The following is an 18,149-nucleotide window of genomic DNA, read 5'->3' on the forward strand; positions in this document are numbered from 1 at the left end:
CTCTTTTTTCATCCCGATCGATCTTCAATCAATTCTGACGGCCACGCCTCTTGAACCTCTCTTCTCATTTGTCTACCCAGGTTTCACTGCCCAAGAAACGAAGTCAGACTTTGTTTTAGATCTCTCGTGTTTATTGAGATCGATAAAGTAAGAAAAAAAATATGTGACTATTTATTTGAGAAGCTAGAGTAGAGACTAAGTAGAGACCGATTGGTCAGACACAGACTGAAAAAAAAACAAGATTTTGTTTTAGATCTCTTGTGTTTATTGAGATTGATATGAATGATAGCAGAATATTTCATGAGACACAACCACAACCATTTTTTCTCGAGATTCTTAATTTTTTGGAAGATAACACAAGATTCTGATCGAAAAAGCATTTCTTTGAGATTGCAAAGTGAGAGAATTGGACAAAGGCAAACCTATCAACGGCGCTTTTTGAGACTACGTTCATATTTTTTAATGTTGTTGACAAGCGAACGAGCATGACTCCTTTTGACGCCAACGTCTTCAAACTCTTGTGCCTGGAAGTTTTCGAACTCAGCGTAGTGTGTGATTCCATATTCGAGTAGAGCATTTTGGACCTGTTCGCAGTTCACATCAACGTGACAGAACGTCAAGTAGTCGGTGATGTCAACAGTTACATCTGAGGGGGGCGGTGAGGAAACAGGCGCAGTGTTCGTTTGAATCGGGTTCGCTTGAGCAAAGTCAGGTTGAGGAACCGGGGGAACCAAGCTGTTCATGCCAAAGTTTGGCATTCCAGGGTATGCATTAAACGGGATCGGTGAGGCAGCCAGCCATGCCCAGGGCGAGTTTTGCCAAGCCATGGGTGGTGCGATATGTCCACCCATTCCCGCATAAGCGGCTGCCATTGGCGAGATGTTTGGAGGGGTTCTAGCGTTCCTGCGGGCTCTGCGTGAAGCAGGTGAATCCGAATTTGCTTCCCGAGTCCGATTGATTGGACTAGATTGATGTTGATTGACGGGACTAGATTCGCGTTCCCTATTCTCTGACTCGCGGCTGGAAGAACCATTGAACTCCGCTTTGGTTTGAAATTTGAATGCCGGGGATGATGGTGGTTTGTGCTCGGTGATCTCTGGATTCTGGGCCTGAAGAGAGGACACAAGATTAAAAAACATTCACATTTCTTTTCAACTGCTCAAAACTCACCATAGCTCTTGCCCAAAGGGCAATTCTATCAGGGCTGAGTGCAATAAATCGAGTCGGATCCTTGGGGTCAATCATCACAGGAAGTTCCATCGAGCCGGTCAGTCGCTCACAGGGCATATGAGTTGCCCGGATTGTCCAGATGTTATTCAAGATATCGGAGTTCTTCTTAGCGCCAGCGGTGGGCTGTGGTTCGGTTGATGCCTCATTACCTTCTCTGTTTCTCTCGGCTAAGTGTCTCAATGCTTCGTTCCTCTGATATGTGTCGAAATAATCAGCCAAATTAGAGGTTCAATCTCAGTGAACAAGGAAATTACCCACCTCCGCAACGAGTTTAGGATCATTCTGGACAATGTAGATTTTAGCCCCCCCCTTACGATCAGCCATCTCAAGAAACTCGGCAAAGATTTCCGAGTTATCCAAGTTGGTCTTGTTTTTTTCAAGGAATTGTCCGCCATTTCAAATTATTGCGTACCAGGAGAGTTCGCCTTCTTGCTCTTGTTCTTGTGCGTGTCCAGCAACAACGCTTGGTTCCTTGGCACGAAGCACAGCAAGTGCCGACCGTTTGAAAGCGAAGAGACTGGTTTCCGAAGCCTTCCAATGAAAGAAAAGCTGACCCGGTTTCGAATCAAGTTTTGAATACTTATCCTCAGGTTCGACGGCATTTGCCTTGCGTCTATTTGCATTACGGGTATTGCAGGTGGTGGGCTTGGGTTTACAAACATAAAGTTTGTACTCCAAGTTAACCTTGAACTCGTCGGCATCGTCATCTTCTTCAGTCTGTTCATCGCCACCGTTTCTATTGGAATTGTTTTGCAAGCTTGGTGTGGCAGTGCCTGTCAATGCACTGGATTGATCCTGATCCAAATATTCACTGACTTCGTCTAGTGTTTGCAAGCGATCAAGTTGACTGGAGAAATCTGAAACAAAAATGAAATCTTACACATATTAGCACCAGGTAAATGAAGGAAAGGACAAGATGAAGAAATAAAAACCTTCTGGTTCCATTGCGCCGTCGGTAGCAAACTGTTGTGATCAGATTGGATGAGGATGTGACGTGGCGGCAGCAACAAACGAAGTGGCTGAGCGGGGGATTCCTGCGTCTGTGCGCCGGGGGGGAAAATGATATCGGGGGCAAAAAAAAAGGTCGCGCGCGAAAAAAAATAAATTGAAAAGGCACAAAACCGCAACTGTTTACACAATAGCTGTACATACCTTGATGACTGGTCAGATGGCCGGTCATCAAGGCATAATACACCTCGGTGACTGGCTCTGACCGGTCATCGATAAACCTTGGATGACCGCCCCAACTGGCAAGGTACATACCTGCCCGGTCATCGAGGTATGCACCTTGATGACCAGCCAGCTGGCCGGTCATCAAAGCACACCTTGATGACCGGTTGGCTGGTCCTTGAGACATACATACACCTCGATGACCGGCCATCTGACCGGTCATCGAGGTGTACATATGCCTCAATGACTACCTCGATGACCGGTCAGAGCTCGATGCCGGTCATTGAGGTACGTACCTTGATGACCGGTCAGATATGACCGGCCATGTGACCGGTCATCAAGCTATGTACCTCGATGACCGGCCATGTGACCGGTCATCGAGCTATGTACCTTGATGACCGGCCATGTGACCGGTCATCAGGCTATGTACCTTGATGACCGGTCATCGAGGTGTATGTATGCCTCAAGGACCGGCCGACCGGTCATCAAGGTACATAGCTCGATGACCGGTCAGATGGCCGGTCATCAAGGTTTGCTTTGATGACCGGTACATACCTCAATGACCGGCATCCAGCTCCGACAGGTCATCGAGGTACATAGCTCGATGACCGGTCACATGGCCGGTCATCGAGGTACATAGCTTGATGACCGGCCATGAAGGTACGTACCTCAATGACCGGCATCGAGCTCTGACCGGTCATCGAGGTAGTCATCAAGGCATATGTACACCTCGATGACCGGTCAGATGGCCGGTCATCAAGGTGTATGTATGTCCCAAGGACCAGCCAACCGGTCATCGAGGTGTGCTTTGATGACCGGCCAGCTGGCTGGTCATCAAGGTGCATACCTCGATGACCGGGCAGGTATGTACCTTGCCAGTTGGGGCGGTCATCCAAGGTTTATCGATGACCGGTCAGAGCCAGTCACCGAGGTGTATTATGCCTTGATGACCGGCCATCTGACCAGTCATCAAGGTATGTACCTCATCGAGGGACATACACATGTACAGTGGGTCATCTAATGTTTTTGGCACCACATTTTTGAATGAAGAAGCTCAGGCCACAGCCGTTAGGTCATGAGATTGGCTACAGGGGTTGAAAATAAGTTCCTAAGAATGATTATGAAATAAAAAAAAGTAAAAATAAAAAAATGAAAAAAATGGAAATTTTTCAATTTCTTGCAAATTTCACAGAATGTTCATTACTGTTCAAACCAAGGGGGGGAAATTAGAGAGCAAAGTATGGCATACAACAAGAATGATAAAAAATGAAAATTTTCAAAACCATTTTCAATGATTTTTTGGGTGGATGGGTTATCAACCAATTTCATTTGAACTGAGGGACTGTAGCCCAAATCACCACTAATTTGACTCAATTTATTTTATCCAATAAAAATCATTGGAAATGGTTTCAAAAATTTTCATTTTTTATCATTCTTGTTGTATGCCATACTTTGCTCTCTAATTTCCCCCCCTTGGTTTGAACAGTAATGAATATTCTGTGAAATTTGCAAGAAATTGAAAAATTTCCACATTTTTCATTTTTTTATTTTTACTTTTTTTTATTTCATAATCACTCTGAGGAACTTATTTTCCATCCCTGTAGCCAATCTCATGACTTGAAAGCTGTGGCCAGAGCTTCTGCATTCAAAAATGTGGTGCCAAAAACATTAGATGAGCTGGCCGGTACGCACCGGCCGGCCGGTCATCAAGCTGTGCAAAAGGTGACCAGCCAGGTGACCGGTCTAGTGATTTGGATTGTAGAGTAATATTACCCCGGTGATATCCGCCCATGACATTTCGGGGGGCCGCACGAGTTTTCCGGGGGCCGCGCGAGTTCTCCTGGAAAACCACTGGGTGTGGCTGCGGAGGAAACCACACCTGTTTGCGGGTGGTGCTAGTTGGTAAAGGCAGCACTTCTGGTATAGTGTCTTAGCTTCAAGCTAAGGTCGCTGGTTCAAATCCTGCCCAAGTCAATCATTTTCTGCTAAGCGTCTGCAAAATGCATTGTTAGTTTTAACAGATCGTTTTGATTGTTTCTTTGCAGACGGACAACCTTTTGTGTTTGTTTTGATCTTGGGTGCCTGGATTGCAATGGCGGTATGAGTTCCAGCCACAATTTTGTTGATTTGATCGATTAAATCAACAAGTTTGCTGGGCTGTTTGTGCGAGAGCAAAACCATAATTAACTTCATTTCTTCATCCAAATCGAGTTCAGGCGTGTCCGATTTCTGCATGGACACAAAGGTTTTGAACAAAACAGCTAATGAATGGGCTTCTTACGGAGGAAGAAGATGCGTACCGTTATCTCTGGATTATATTTCAGGTGCCACTGAAAGTGGAAATCTTTGGGAGCCAATGCATCCCCCCATTCAAAAATCTCAGCCATGATGTGCGGGCATGGTATGCCAAGTCCAATCGATACTGTATGCGAGCACGGCTCGCTGCGATCAAAGTCTTTGAGACGTTCAAATTGCATCAGGCACTCCCTGAGTGCAAACGTCGAGATGTTTCCGAGGAGTGGGATGAAGCTCTTGGGAACGTTGACCAGCGTCTTGACCGTATCTCGACCAATCGACTCGTGAACCTGGTTGATTTGGGTGTCAACTGCCAAAGCTAAAGATTTGAAGACTGAGAGCAAGTCGCCTGTCGAATTCTTGATGAGCAATTTCAGATAGGCATGGCCTGATTCAACTCGAGAGGTATTGAGGTTTTGCAGATGGGGGTACTGACAAGCCCATGCTACGATAAATTTCTCTTTGAGCGGAAGAATCGTTGATTCAATGTATTCTAGGACAGCGGGGCGAGATGAGAGGTGCTTCTTCAAAGCGTCCAATCGTTCAATATAGATTTCCGGAGTTTTGGCTTGGGTGACTTTGCCCCACACGGACATAAACTCCTTCCATGGATCTGGTTTGGGTTTTTCCGGGGTCTTGTCCTTGGTCAATCGAGGCTTGGGTTTTTCTACAGGAGCCGGGAAGTGCTTCTTGCAATGTGTTGTGATGTTATTGTTAAGGTGCCAAGTACAGAGATTGGCTTGCAAGTCAGGAAAAATTTGAGCCAAGGCGCCACGCAAGGCGTTGTTGCGATCAGTGACAAAAACTTTGGGGATGCGTTGAGGTCGCCATACGTGCTTCTTCAGGCAGTTGACCGCCCATAAGTAACTTCCACTGTCTTCGTGAGCCATGAAACAAAAGCCAATCGAGAAAGTTTGGTTTGAAGCTGCTTGGCCGATGATATGAAGCAAGGGAAATTCATACTTGTTTGTTTTGTAAGTTGAATCCAAAAGGGCGACATGGTGGTTGATCCGAGCTAGGTGGATGGAGCCGCGGTGAGCAAAAAAAAGCGTTCTGATTGCCCCGTTATCTGCCACCCGAACATCGAATGACCAGTTTGATTCCTTCAAAATACACAAGAGTGCCTGGGTGGTGATCGACCATCCAAATCCTCCCGGCGTATTTTTTGCAGTGCGTTGCTAACTGTCTTATTGGTTGCATAGGTTTTGTTATCAGACGTTTGGAGCTGGAGTAGGATCTGTGCTGGCTTGAGGTTTGACTGGGAGAGCTTTTGAATTTCCTCAACTTGTTTGGGGAGGAGCTGTTTGTGAGCGGAAGGAGAGGAGGGTGCGGCCGATGCTTCATGGTTGTGTTGGCCATGTCGGATTTCTAGACTCCAAGTCTTGTCGGTAATTTTTTTGCTGGTGGGAATCAAGCCTTTAAGTTCAAAGGGGCACCAAATTTTTGAGGTGGATGTTTTTTCGTCCAGAAAGATTAAGGATTGAGCCACGAAATTCACCAGATCGATCACACCAAATGTACACGTTTTTGTTGGCGTTGGAGCGGGCTTTGAAGATCGCGTATCCGTGCTGTTTGGCCCAGTTTTGACAAAATCTGACCAAGTCGTCCATCGAGATAAACTGGGCGCAAGGCGGAGGATCCAACGGTTCTGAAACGCAAAAAGATAGAATAATTTCAGCTTTGGTATTGTATCTATGGGAGAGGGGAGAGTAAAAGAGAAGAGAGATTCTTACCTCCAGTGGTGTAATTGAAGTCTTTTACATTAGTCACCACACCAATTTGAGAAGACTGGCCTTCGAGTTTGTTGGTTGCTTCGTTTTCATTCATTTTCAAATCTGCGGTGGTGGCGGTCTCACAAGCGGGAGAAGTCGAATCCTTGTCTGAGGATGAGGACTCATCGGATTGTTCTGATTGGGCCAATGGTGCGATAATCGGAGGCACTTGAGCTGGAGCCAACGGAGGCATGATTGAAGCCGTGGGAGGGATAATTGGAGCCAATGGGGGGATGATCGAAGCCAAAGAAGCAGGGGGGACGATTGGAGCCGAAAAAGCAGGGGGGATTATTGGAGCCGAAGAAGCTGAGGGAGCTGAAGGGCCAAAACTGGCCAGAAGCTGTGCCATCTGCACCCAAACCTCTGGAGGTACCGTGATACCAGTGGTTGATGGGGTGCTGGCGCCGGTGTTGGACATATCTGTTGTGAGAGGTTGATATCCTGCTTCACCGTCGCGGAGTGGTGTTAAACCGGAGGGTTGGTGCCTGGGTGGTGCTGTGTCAAGCTTGAGAAGCTCGATACCCCAGGAATGTCTGGTTTGGTGTGACACCCCAAATATATCTGGGGTGCCCAGCAGCACACCCCTTTCACAGGGGGGTCACTTTATCAAGGCTGGGGTGCGGGTTATATGCACCCCAGCGGGATGGGGTGCAGGGGCTTTGCACACCATTGATTTTTATGTGTTTGTGGTACTCCCTGACACACCCCAACTTTCATGGGGTTTGAGGGTATGTACCCCAACCTCACTGGGGTAAGCGCCTGTACACCCCAATCGACTTGGGGTACATATGGGATGCACCCCATTTTGGTGTACATGGAGCAAAAGCTTGGGGTGCATTTAGCATGCCCCTTTTACAATACCCATCCAAGTATATTAAAGCTTCAGGTTCGTAGAACCAAACTTCAAGGGTTCCCCCTTAAAAGAGGCAAAATACAAAAAAAAAATGAAGGGTTTCCCCTTTTACAATTACAAAAGCCAAAAAACTGAGGTTTTCCATACAAAAAAAATGCATACAAACAAAAAGACCTTACAACCAAAAATAAATCCCGCACCCCGCACCCAGCCACCAAGCGCAGCAAGCTGACGCACCGTGGCCCAACACCCATCCCTGTCTAGCAGGGTTAAAAAGTGTTGGGAGGAAGACCCCCAGCCCTAAAGCACAGGGGGGTCCACAAATATCCCCCACCGGACTGCGCAATTGCAACAGCGGATGGGGGTGAGACAACTCTTGAGCTGGAATTACAGCCTTCGAGTTGCCTAAGGTATCATAGCCCATCCCCACCTCTCTATTTATAACCAAGACCACAGGCCTCTTGCCAATGCTCTTCACCCACCCCATAGCGCTGGCCACCAACACCACCGCCAAGCCCCACCAGCTCTGCCCCCCCCCTCCGCACACCGACCATCCCCACTGCACGCCCTCTAACCATGACAGCGCTAAATTAACACAAGTCCCCCCTGGTGGGAGCGCTGTGGCTGGCGGCGAAGCCGCCCCTCCCGCAGGGAGGGACTTGTGCATTATCCCAAATTTTACGCGGGAGCAGAAAGTTCATTTGGCTGAGAGGTTTTTAAAATTTTTATAGCTCCTCCCCCAGCCTCTCCACCAATATGCCCTATCTGTACCCTATGCTACTTTTCTTTCTCTACATTTTGGTCTACTCAGATTTTTTCTATCTCAATCTGCTGACCTTTTCAAAAGATCAAAAATGCACAAGTCTTCCAAATGAGGCTCCACTTGTTTGGGACTCCAGGAGTTGTTTTTCTGGCTACAAGATAGATAAGTGGCTCAAATTGATTGCAAGAACAGAGCCTACAGCTCTGTGTATTCAGTTTTTCCATATTGGTTGGGATTTTTAGTGTAGCAGATCCTTTCTGCTCCTGCTTAAATCAAGACATAACTCATAAGCCTCTCCTGCGGAGAGCCCTCCGGGCGGGGTCCCCCGGACCCTCCGTTCAAGAGGCTTAGTTAAGCTAGATGACAGCGTACGCACTTGACCCTGCCGTTACCGCACCTCACAACAACCCGCACTGACCCTCCTCTCAAACCAAACTACATGACACCTTCCAACCCTACTCGTCAAACCAGCCTGCCACCAATGCATCACCAAAAAAAATTAACCATACACCTCACCCACCGTTGTTCTAACCCCCAAGAACCATTCAGCCCCAGCCGCCCCACCCCCTCGTCACCAGGGTCACCAGACCCCGCGACCGCAGCCACACACACGGCCCTTGGCGCCCAAACCCCTCTCCTTATGTCTGAGCATCGCCTCACCAAGCCCCATCTACCGGACCTGTCTCACCATACCTCAGACACAAGATGTAACCCCCTCCCGCCACCGCCACGCTCCACCGACCCTGCTCACCCCCTCCTATCACTCAAGCACTCCAACACCGCACGCTCTCTGACCATGGAACGTACGCAATCTACTCTCCCGTCACCGCACCTCCGACGACCCACACTGACCTACCCCGAACCCAAACTACTTGACAGCCTCTAACCCCTCCTGTCCAACCAGCCCGCCACCAACCCATCATCAAAAAAAAATTACACCGTCCGCCTTGCCCACCATGGCTCCAACCTCCAACGATGCGCTAGGCGAGGATCTTGTATGGTTCCAGCTTGAGGAGATTGTGTTGCAACACGTCGGCAGAGTCATTGTTGTTGTTCTCTCACTCTTGCTCGCATCTTTCTTTCATCTTTTGTTGCTGTTCACCTGACAATCCGGCGCCCTGCCTTCTCACATGTAGGACCAGCTGGTCAAGAACCTCGACTGGAATCAGAAAAACTTGTAGACTCTCCTTTTCTCAAACACTCTTGACTCGCACGGAGAAAACAATCCAAGCTCGTATTGAAAACCTTGCCGACTACGAAAGAGCCTACTTGTTGCTTGGTCGCCACCCGTTGCCAATGTCAACCACAGCTCAATCCAACAGCCTGTCACGCTGCGGGACACGAGTCCATCCGTTGCCGACGCCACACAACGCTTGGGGTCCACCGGCGACAGCAACATCGGCAGTCAACTCCAATTCCAGCGCCTATGCTCGAGCAATGAGCTCCAACTAGAAGAACTAATGGGAGTCCTGCCTGAGGCTTGCTGATATGCCCTGCAAACTGGTTTTTGTAAGTCTGATAAAAAAGATCCCCCTATCTGCCCACTGTTTTCCTTATACAAGCTCATTGTTTGTTGGGACTTGGTGGGATTTATCATTGAGGAGTCCGACCTGTTTGCTGGAAAGGATGAGCACAGATTTATTGTAGTCCACAATTCCAAGTATTTTTCCCTCAAAACTCCCAACAGCCTGTGCGCTGCACCGCCTGCATGGTTGGCTTCAAGGCTGCAGGAATGACTCTTCCAAGCCCTTGCCACTTGGAAGTTGAAACAAGGTCTGTACATGGCTACATTTTGATCCTCCCTTCTTCTGCCCTTCCTCTCTATGTTATCTGTGCATCATTTTTCTGGTCTGTTTTGTGTTGTGTTTTAAGCACAGTCATGGTTGTACATCTATCCCTCCCTTTTTATTTTGAGGCCTAAAACCTCACTGGGATAGGGCTTTTTGATATAAATACTTAATTTTTATATCTTGATTTAGTTGTTTGCCACAATTGAATTTTGACTGGTCAGTGAGAGAGGGGGGGAGTGGCAGTTATGGGTTGGAGGATAAGAACTTCAATCATCTTGGAACTCATAGTTCAAAAATTCAAAGAGAAGCAGCAAAGCCAGAAAGAACTATGGATAGGTGTTTTGAATGACCACATCAACAATATTTAGCTTGGTTTTATTGATCACGTGAACACATGAACTACTGCTGCTGAATGAAGAGTGGAGTTGGGGATCTGTAATCTGCAGCGGCGCAGCCGCCTTGGCCTCTAGTTTCCTCAAAATTCTTGGACTTTCCACCGGATCAGAAAATAACCGTCTGTGCGCATTCATCTTGAGGTCAATTCGCTACATGATATAAGTATGTGTTTCTATTTTTTCCCACCAATTCTCAGCTTGGATTGGGTCCCAATGCAGTTGGATCAGTGCACTATGGAAATAGTAAATGAATCAAGAATGAAATGGAGTGATGTGCTTGACATCACAATTATTTTGATTTTTATTCTGTTTTTCAAAATATTTATTTTAAAGATACATGAACTAGATACAAGGAATATAAAGTACATGTTAATTATGTTGAGAGCAATTCCATTCAGAAAAAATGGGTCTTGTGAGGAAGGATTGAGAAATGACGGAGTAATGAGGAATATAACCATGAGCGTGGTCAATTATCCGGATCTCTCATGCGAGAAATGTACAAGTCCCTCCGGCAAAGCCTCAGGCGAGAGAGGGAATTAGTTAATTTTGAATCAGGTAGCGATCTGGGAGGCTCCCAGATATGGTTGTTGGCGCCACCCCTCATGGCAAGCCTAGGTGCGCCCGCCCCGCACCCGCACACCCAGGCGCGCACTTTTTCTCAAAAGTGGGGGTTGGCGCACCTAGGAAGGCCAAGTGTTGAGTTTTCGCCGTGACAGCCTCGTGAAAGGGCTGAGTAGAATTTGAAATCATTACGCTCACTCAATCCCGCGGTCCAACCTCACTCCTCCTTCCCTTTCCTGATCTCTATCCATCACCTTCGACCTTTCCCTCCGTCTCGACCTCGCTCAAGACATTCATCAATTGATCTCGACTTCGCTCAAGATTCTAAACTCCTCAACTCCTTTGACTTCGCTCGAACACCGATACTCCTTCTTGACTTTGCTCGGGCTAATTGTCAATCCTCAGATCGGCTCCTCTCTCCAATTTGGTGAGAAAAGAAGGAGATTCTCTCGGTCCTCCTTCTCCCTCGACTAATCTCTTTCTTGGTTCCTTTCCTTTATTATCTATAGTGTCCTTGTTCCCCATTTGTCCTATCCTGTCTTCTGTTCTCTGGTTGTCTCGGCATTGTATGAAACTTGTGGTGGTAATTGTTATTTCTTATTTTTCTTTTTCTCTGTTCTATTTCTCCTCATCTTCTAATCTTGTTTCTTTCAGTCTGGTTCTTAATTTCACAGCAATACAGATTAAATCTTCACACCAAGTGCTGGGAAAGAGTATCACTTGTTGAAAAACGGATTGGATCAAGTTGTCAAGTCCCAGGGCCATCAATGATGGGATCTTAATCACTGATAGCCCTTTTCTTAAAGATGCTATTGATTGCTACTACAATTTGCTTTATCATTTCAACTCACATACCTCTAATAACCTACTACAGAACTGGCTCACAGGCTAGATTCAGAATTGCTGAACAAACTTGCTATTGGTCTCCTGCAGATTGTTCCTTGTGTTGCTGGAGTTTTGGGACTGTTTTCAATGATGGCCGCAATGAAGACCAAAACTCAAACTTGAATTTTTCCAAACACATTGAAAATGATGGCTCAAATAGAACTACATCTTCAAGGTATACTAGCTCGATAAAAAAAGAAAAGAAGAATCCAAGTATGAAAACTGCAAAAAACCAGCCATTTTAAGATTTTACCAAGAAAAAACGCCCCGGCGCCCCTCGGCGCCCACAGCCAAAGGCGCCAACTTCTGGCATTTTTGGGTGCCGGCTGGCGCGCACTTTTTCAAAAGTGGCACCAACAACCATACTCCCAGAGTCCCAAACCCTAGATTCCCCTGCAAAATTTGGCTCAGATCTAGGCCTGGAAGGGGTTCCCAGATTGAAGGAAAGTCTTTCAATGTAGGTCCACAGATTGAAGGAAAGTCTTTCAATGTATGTTCCAACTTTTCTAGTATTGATCATTATGTAATATGACATTGACAGCCCGTTTCATAAAGGTTGCCACAGTTGTAGTAGATTTTAATCTGCAAGAAACTGCTGGATCCACCATGTCTGTAGGTAAAGCTGAACTTGGTTGGCAGGTTAGCTCATGTTTCTAAATCCATTTTCAAAGGTAACAGTAAAATTAGAGGGTTGGAAAAACCACTACCAAATTTTGGCTGACAACCCCACAGTTGGTTGATGTTACACAGACTGATCCCAGCCACCTCATAATGTCCCACGGAACCATCTTTTTGGTTACACAGGTTTGGGGAGTTGTTCAAATTTTGGCAACTGTTTGGGATTCATCAAGTTTATTTTCTCATTATTGTCTTTTTCAAAAACCTTGGACACAATTTTTTGGGCAGATCCTGGAATACCACAAAACCTAGAGTTCCCAAATTATAATTGGGCAAATTGCCAGGCAGGTCTGCGCCAAATCAGTATGCATGCCAAGGTGACCTGCCAAAAAACCCACCAACTCTGAAGCCTGCATGAGTTGTTATGTGAATTTGATCTAGATATCAGATCACCATATCACAAGACCTTTGAGGGCATCTCATCAGTGGGTCAGTTGACAGTCCATGGAGCTCTTTTTGTGCATACATTCCTTCCCTTCCCTCTGCTTTCCCTAATGCAATGAACTGATGAAATGTGTCAATTCAATGCTTAAAACTGCACACAAAAGAAAGAAAATAACTGTGGGAGTCAAAGAAAAAAATTGATCTGGAGTGGAGCAAAATCAGATCAGGAAACATTGGCCATTAATTGGACCAAACATTGAATATTGAACTCTGCCTACAGTGGACCTTGCAAACCAACCCACAACTCAAACTTCAGGTGTAACATTGAATATCCTGCTCCACCTTCTGCATCTTGGAATCCATCTTGAAGCATTCATAATCCTGACTTGGCACTGGTATGAACACCACACAGCCTGAGTAAGAACCACACCTACAGCATGGAAATTGGAGCTGAAAACTAGCTTGATTAGTCCTGCCTCTGGTCCATAATCAATATTCACCAAGAAAATATCCTCTCCAACAATGGACTTGAGCTGCTCACACCAGGGGGGGATCTGGAGAGTGCCAGGCCATAATTCTGTGACCTGTCCGACAAGTTGTCTGATTTCTGTTGTATGCCAGTGCTAATTTAAACTGCAACTCATGTTTATACTCATGCATAACTCATCATGAGACTAGAGATGCAAAACGGGTACCCGTCGCGGGTACCCGGCACCCGCCGGCGGGTACTCATCAGGGTGGCGGGTACCGCCGCCGCGGGTGCCAAGTACGGGTCCGGGTGCCCGTTTTTCATGTGTTTTTTTGTGGATACCCGGGTATACCGCGGGTACCCGCCGTGCACCCACCCGCCCCGGTGGAGGAGGGGAGGGAGGGTCACGGGGTGTTGGGGGATCACATATCCTCCATCCAAGTCCAAGACCGGATACATATCCAGAATCACCGACATCCAACCCAGCTCTTGCCCTCAATGCCTCGCCGTCCGCCCAAGAAGGCCCGAACAGCCTCCCCTCTCCCCAGTTCTGCCCCTTCAGCCACTCCAGATGATCAACAACCAAGTCAAGTCCCCCAGGATTCTGTCAAGGAGGATGAAAGTGGAAGCCAGATCACAAGGCCAATGACAGATCAAGAAGAACTAAGTAAGCCCTACTCATGATTTGTTTAGATGTCCTATTCCACCCTGCTGACATTCCAAACATCGCAGTTCAAGCCCAAAGGATTGCCAAGACAGCCGTGAGTTCTAGTTACGCATCTTACGACACACCTGAGCTATCACTCACTGCAAGAAAAACTCTAGAAACTGCTTGCAGTTGAGATGCAAGAGCTCAAGGCAAGCTGTGCATCATGCAAGAATCAAGCACTGGTTGATTCAATTTCCATGCACATTGCATAATTTATGCAAGAGTGAGTCTAAGGTACAAAAAAATGAGTACAGGCTCCAAAATAGTGATTTGATACCTGTGCAAATTCCCCTATGTGCACATATCCCTTTTTTATGTATTCACCCCTTTCATAATGTGTACATACCCCTTTCATGTGTGTGTATCACTTTCATGTGTGTGTATCCCTTTCATGCGCATGTATCCCTTTAACAATGTGTACATACCCCTTTCATCATGCTTTCATGACCCTTTCATGTTTACATGTCCCCTTTGAGTTTTTTACGTCCTTTTCAACCCTTTCATCATTCAGGTTTATATACCCCTTTGATGTTTACACATCCCTTTCATGTGCAAATACCCCTTACTGCACATACCCCTTTCATGCATACATACCCCTTTCATGCATACATACCCCTTTCATGCATACATACCCCCATGAATACATACCCCTTTCATGAATACATACCACTTTCATGCATACATATCCCTTTCATCATGTGTAAATATCCCTTTTATGTGTTAATACACCTTCTCACATTCCCCTTTCATGCGTACATATTACTCTCATATGTACATATCCCTTTCATGTGTAAATAACCTTTTTATGTTATTCTAGCTGGATTCAATGGTACATGGGGTGTTTTCTAAAATCAAATAAAAGGGTGCTCAGGGGGATGCTCATTTGCAAGGTTGAACATTTGTCTCAGCCTACTGCATGAGCACTACAGCATGTTAAGCATTGACATGCTGAACAAGGTGCACACTGAAGGTGCACCAGCATGGAATCTGGGTGCTTGACTCCAGCTTGATCTGAGGCTTGATTCAAGCTTGCTGCATCTCAACTGCAAGCAGTTTCTAGAGTTTTTCTTGCAGTGACTACAGCTCAATAAGAATGGTCGCCGAATGATCGCATATCCGTGTAAGACGTGTGGAACAGAAATCAATTGGCCAACAACCGACTCATCGTGCAGCAACCTCCTCAAACATGCAGCCGCTTGCATCAAGCGCCATAGCGAGGGTGGTGGAAGTCACAGCCTTGCATCCCTTGGCATCACGGGAACTGGCGAGATTGACTCGCGTGAGGTAAGATTTCTCTCTGATTTTCCCTCACCACAGATAATGACAAGTTTGTCCCACTCCTCAATAGGTCACACAAATGTGTGCTATTTGGTGTGCGGAGTCGGCACGTCCGTTTTCTGTTTTTGAAGATCCGAGCTTGAAGACTCTCTTACACCCAACAGTCCTCAAGAACCTACCTAACCGGCAATTGCTCTCCAAGGCAATACATCAACTATACACGGCCATTCAAGAAAACTTGAGATTGGAAATGAAGGTTAATCATCCCTGATCTCTCATATTGGTTCATTCTTTTTTGCTAACCTTACTTTTATTTTTCTTACTGTCTTTGTAATCTTCAGAGTCGTACTGGAGCGCTCTATCTTGGAGTGGACGCTTGGCAATCACCAAATGGCTACGATATTCTAGGAGTAGTCATATACCGACTTCGCATTCGGGATGGCGGGAATCACAACTTTGAAGCGCTGCCCCTTGACTTCGTCAAGTTATCTCACAGCCACACCGGGGAATACTTGGCAGAAACGCTCCAATTAATAGTTGAAAAGTTCGAGATTCAAAACAAGGTATGTTATTTCCATTGGTACTACTTTACATTGATTGAAACTGACTGATTTATATAATCCAGATAAATGGTATAGTTTTGGATAATGCTTCTAACAACATGGTGATGATCAAATAATTAAAAAAACTCAAGTGGCCAAACTTCAAGGGGGAGGCCCATTGGATCCGCTGTTTTGCACACGTACTGAACCTAATAGTCAAAGCGATTCTACGACAATTCAGACCCAAGAAGCGCAAGAGCCACGGGACAGGAGAGCTGGACGATCAACGCGAAGTTGTGTCTGATGTCTCCGACAATGACTTGGATGAAACAGAAGAAGATTCTGACAAGCAGATTCAGCTGTAAGTTTTTTTCTATCTTTCAATTTCCATTGTTTGGCTGAATTTTTTTCTCTGTCCCTCAGTTACCCCAGAGGCCAAGACCTATCTGACTCAGGAGGCGAAGAAGGAAGCCCAGAAGATGAACATAGGTTTGTGGAAAAAGCCGCGGACCAGGTGGATTTGGACTTGAACGACATCGATGATCTAAGTGAGGAGGATGAGGATGATTGATACACCTCAAAGATCTGTCAGCAAACACTCTCAAAGGTCAGTAACATCCAATCGCTTTTACCATTCATTGTTTGACACTAATTTGTGTGTATATCTCAGTTCCGAATGATAGCGCGAAAACTTAACAAATCCCCCAACTCAAAAGCGCTGTTTGTCGAATTGTGTGAGGAGAACTCGTGCGGAAAACCTCACAATATCGAACAAGATGTCAGTACGAGGTGGAATTCAACCCTGTTGCAGCTCAATGGGATCTTTAGGTGTCACTCTGCGATGTAAGGCAACAAGTTTATATACATCTGCAAGTTCTTTTTCTGACCTTACACTCTTCAGTTCTGAATGGCAGCGAGATAAAAAGTACTAGACTTTTAGGGCGGCTTCGCCGCTGCTCGTCTCAGACTGTGAATTAAGATCAGGTTTAATTCAGACACTATTTTGAAGTCTCCCTCACAGCCACTGAAAAAATATGATGTAATAAGTGAAACCATTTTATTTGGGGACATCAGATGATTTTGAAATAACCAATGAATCAGTGTTGAGGAAATGTATAATATTGTGTGAGTGGAGGAAAAGGTTGTACAATTTTAACATGAGTGAATCAGCTCAATAAAGGGTTTGCAAGAAGAATCTAGAAATAGGTTTAAATCACAAGGATTCCCATTGTTGTAGTTTGGCGGGTTACTGAAAATACCTGAATTAACCTGGAAAGTCACCGGATCAGCATTTTTTTGATTACTCCAATAAAATTGAAACTTACCCAGATGTAAATTTTCATCCAGACACAGATGAAGTCAGTGGACCTTTGCTTCAAGAAACCACCTACAATGCAAGTGAATTTTGTTCAATACATTGTCCCTTAAATCTTATTCTTTCTGAAAGCTGAAATACTTTTTGTTATCTAGGGAGGAGAGAAGGCCGAGCTCTATTTGAGCAGGAAAGCTCCAGAAATTCCCAGTGATCCACCCACTGATCCAGCAAGATCTACTGGCAAAGCCCTATACAATGACATTGCTTCTGAAAGAAAGTAAAAAAAGTGTAAATTGTGTCTAAAAGAACTCTCATTTCCCATCAAGGAGCTTAGAATATGAAATAATTTATGTTGAATATGTCCTGGAGGAGCACCAGGATCTAGTTGTCCAAGGTGTCAAGTGGCTGATTGCACACTGATTTTCTTGACAAAATGGAATTATATGAAGCCCTATTCCTGAGTTGTTCATTCCCTTCCGGTCAAAGATCCAAAAGGCTTGAGATTCTGGTCCGGGAAACAGTTAGAAATACCACCTCTTCCCCCTTTTATGACAGATCATGTTGACCTCTTAAACTGGTCCTTGTTGGATTAGTGACACAAGTCAGGGCTGGAAAGCTGGAACAAGAGAGGTAAAGGTGATTGACTGGAGGCCTCTCTGTCCACCAAAATTAAATGGATTTATTTAAAAGGAGGCTGCCAACCTTGTTGACTAGTGCAAACTTGCTCTCAATGAATTTTCACCAGCCAGTAAGGTTGAGCTCTACAGCCTCTTCGACTGGAAGGATTCCCTTCTGGTCGAAGGGGTCTGCAGCCTCTAGGATTCCCTTCCAGTCGAAGGGGCTCTGCAGCCTTCGACTGGAAGGATTCCCTTCCGGTCGAAGGGGTCCGCAGCCTCTTCGACTGGAAGGATTCCCTTCCGGTCGAAGGGGCTCTACAGCCTCTTCGACTGGAAGGACTACCTTCTGGTCAAAGGGGTCTGCAGCCTCTTCGACTGGAAGGGATCGACTGGAAGGATCCCCTTCCGGTCAAGGAGGCTCTGCAGCCTCTTCGACTGGAAGG

At 46.0% G+C, this 18,149-nt stretch overlaps 2 protein-coding genes across 2 annotated transcripts; both read left to right on the forward strand.

The window, feature by feature from the left end:
- Positions 1 to 8,879: 8,879 nt before the first annotated feature.
- PtA15_5A473 (uncharacterized protein) lies at positions 8,880 to 9,570 on the forward strand (the record flags this gene model as incomplete). The annotated part of the gene is made up of 4 exons (XM_053169238.1): positions 8,880 to 8,886; positions 8,963 to 9,114; positions 9,220 to 9,260; positions 9,348 to 9,570. 4 exons carry the CDS (start codon positions 8,880 to 8,882, stop codon positions 9,568 to 9,570), a joined length of 423 nt encoding a protein of 140 aa, XP_053020455.1.
- Positions 9,571 to 13,743: 4,173 nt separating this feature from the next.
- Positions 13,744 to 13,929, forward strand: PtA15_5A474 (uncharacterized protein; the record flags this gene model as incomplete). The annotated part of the gene is made up of 1 exon (XM_053169239.1): positions 13,744 to 13,929. One exon carries the CDS (start codon positions 13,744 to 13,746, stop codon positions 13,927 to 13,929), a length of 186 nt encoding a protein of 61 aa, XP_053020456.1.
- Between the last annotated feature and the right edge of the window lie 4,220 nt (positions 13,930 to 18,149).

Source organism: Puccinia triticina, chromosome 5A, assembly GCF_026914185.1.
Source record: "Puccinia triticina chromosome 5A, complete sequence".
Classification (NCBI taxonomy): Eukaryota; Fungi; Basidiomycota; class Pucciniomycetes; order Pucciniales; family Pucciniaceae; genus Puccinia; species Puccinia triticina.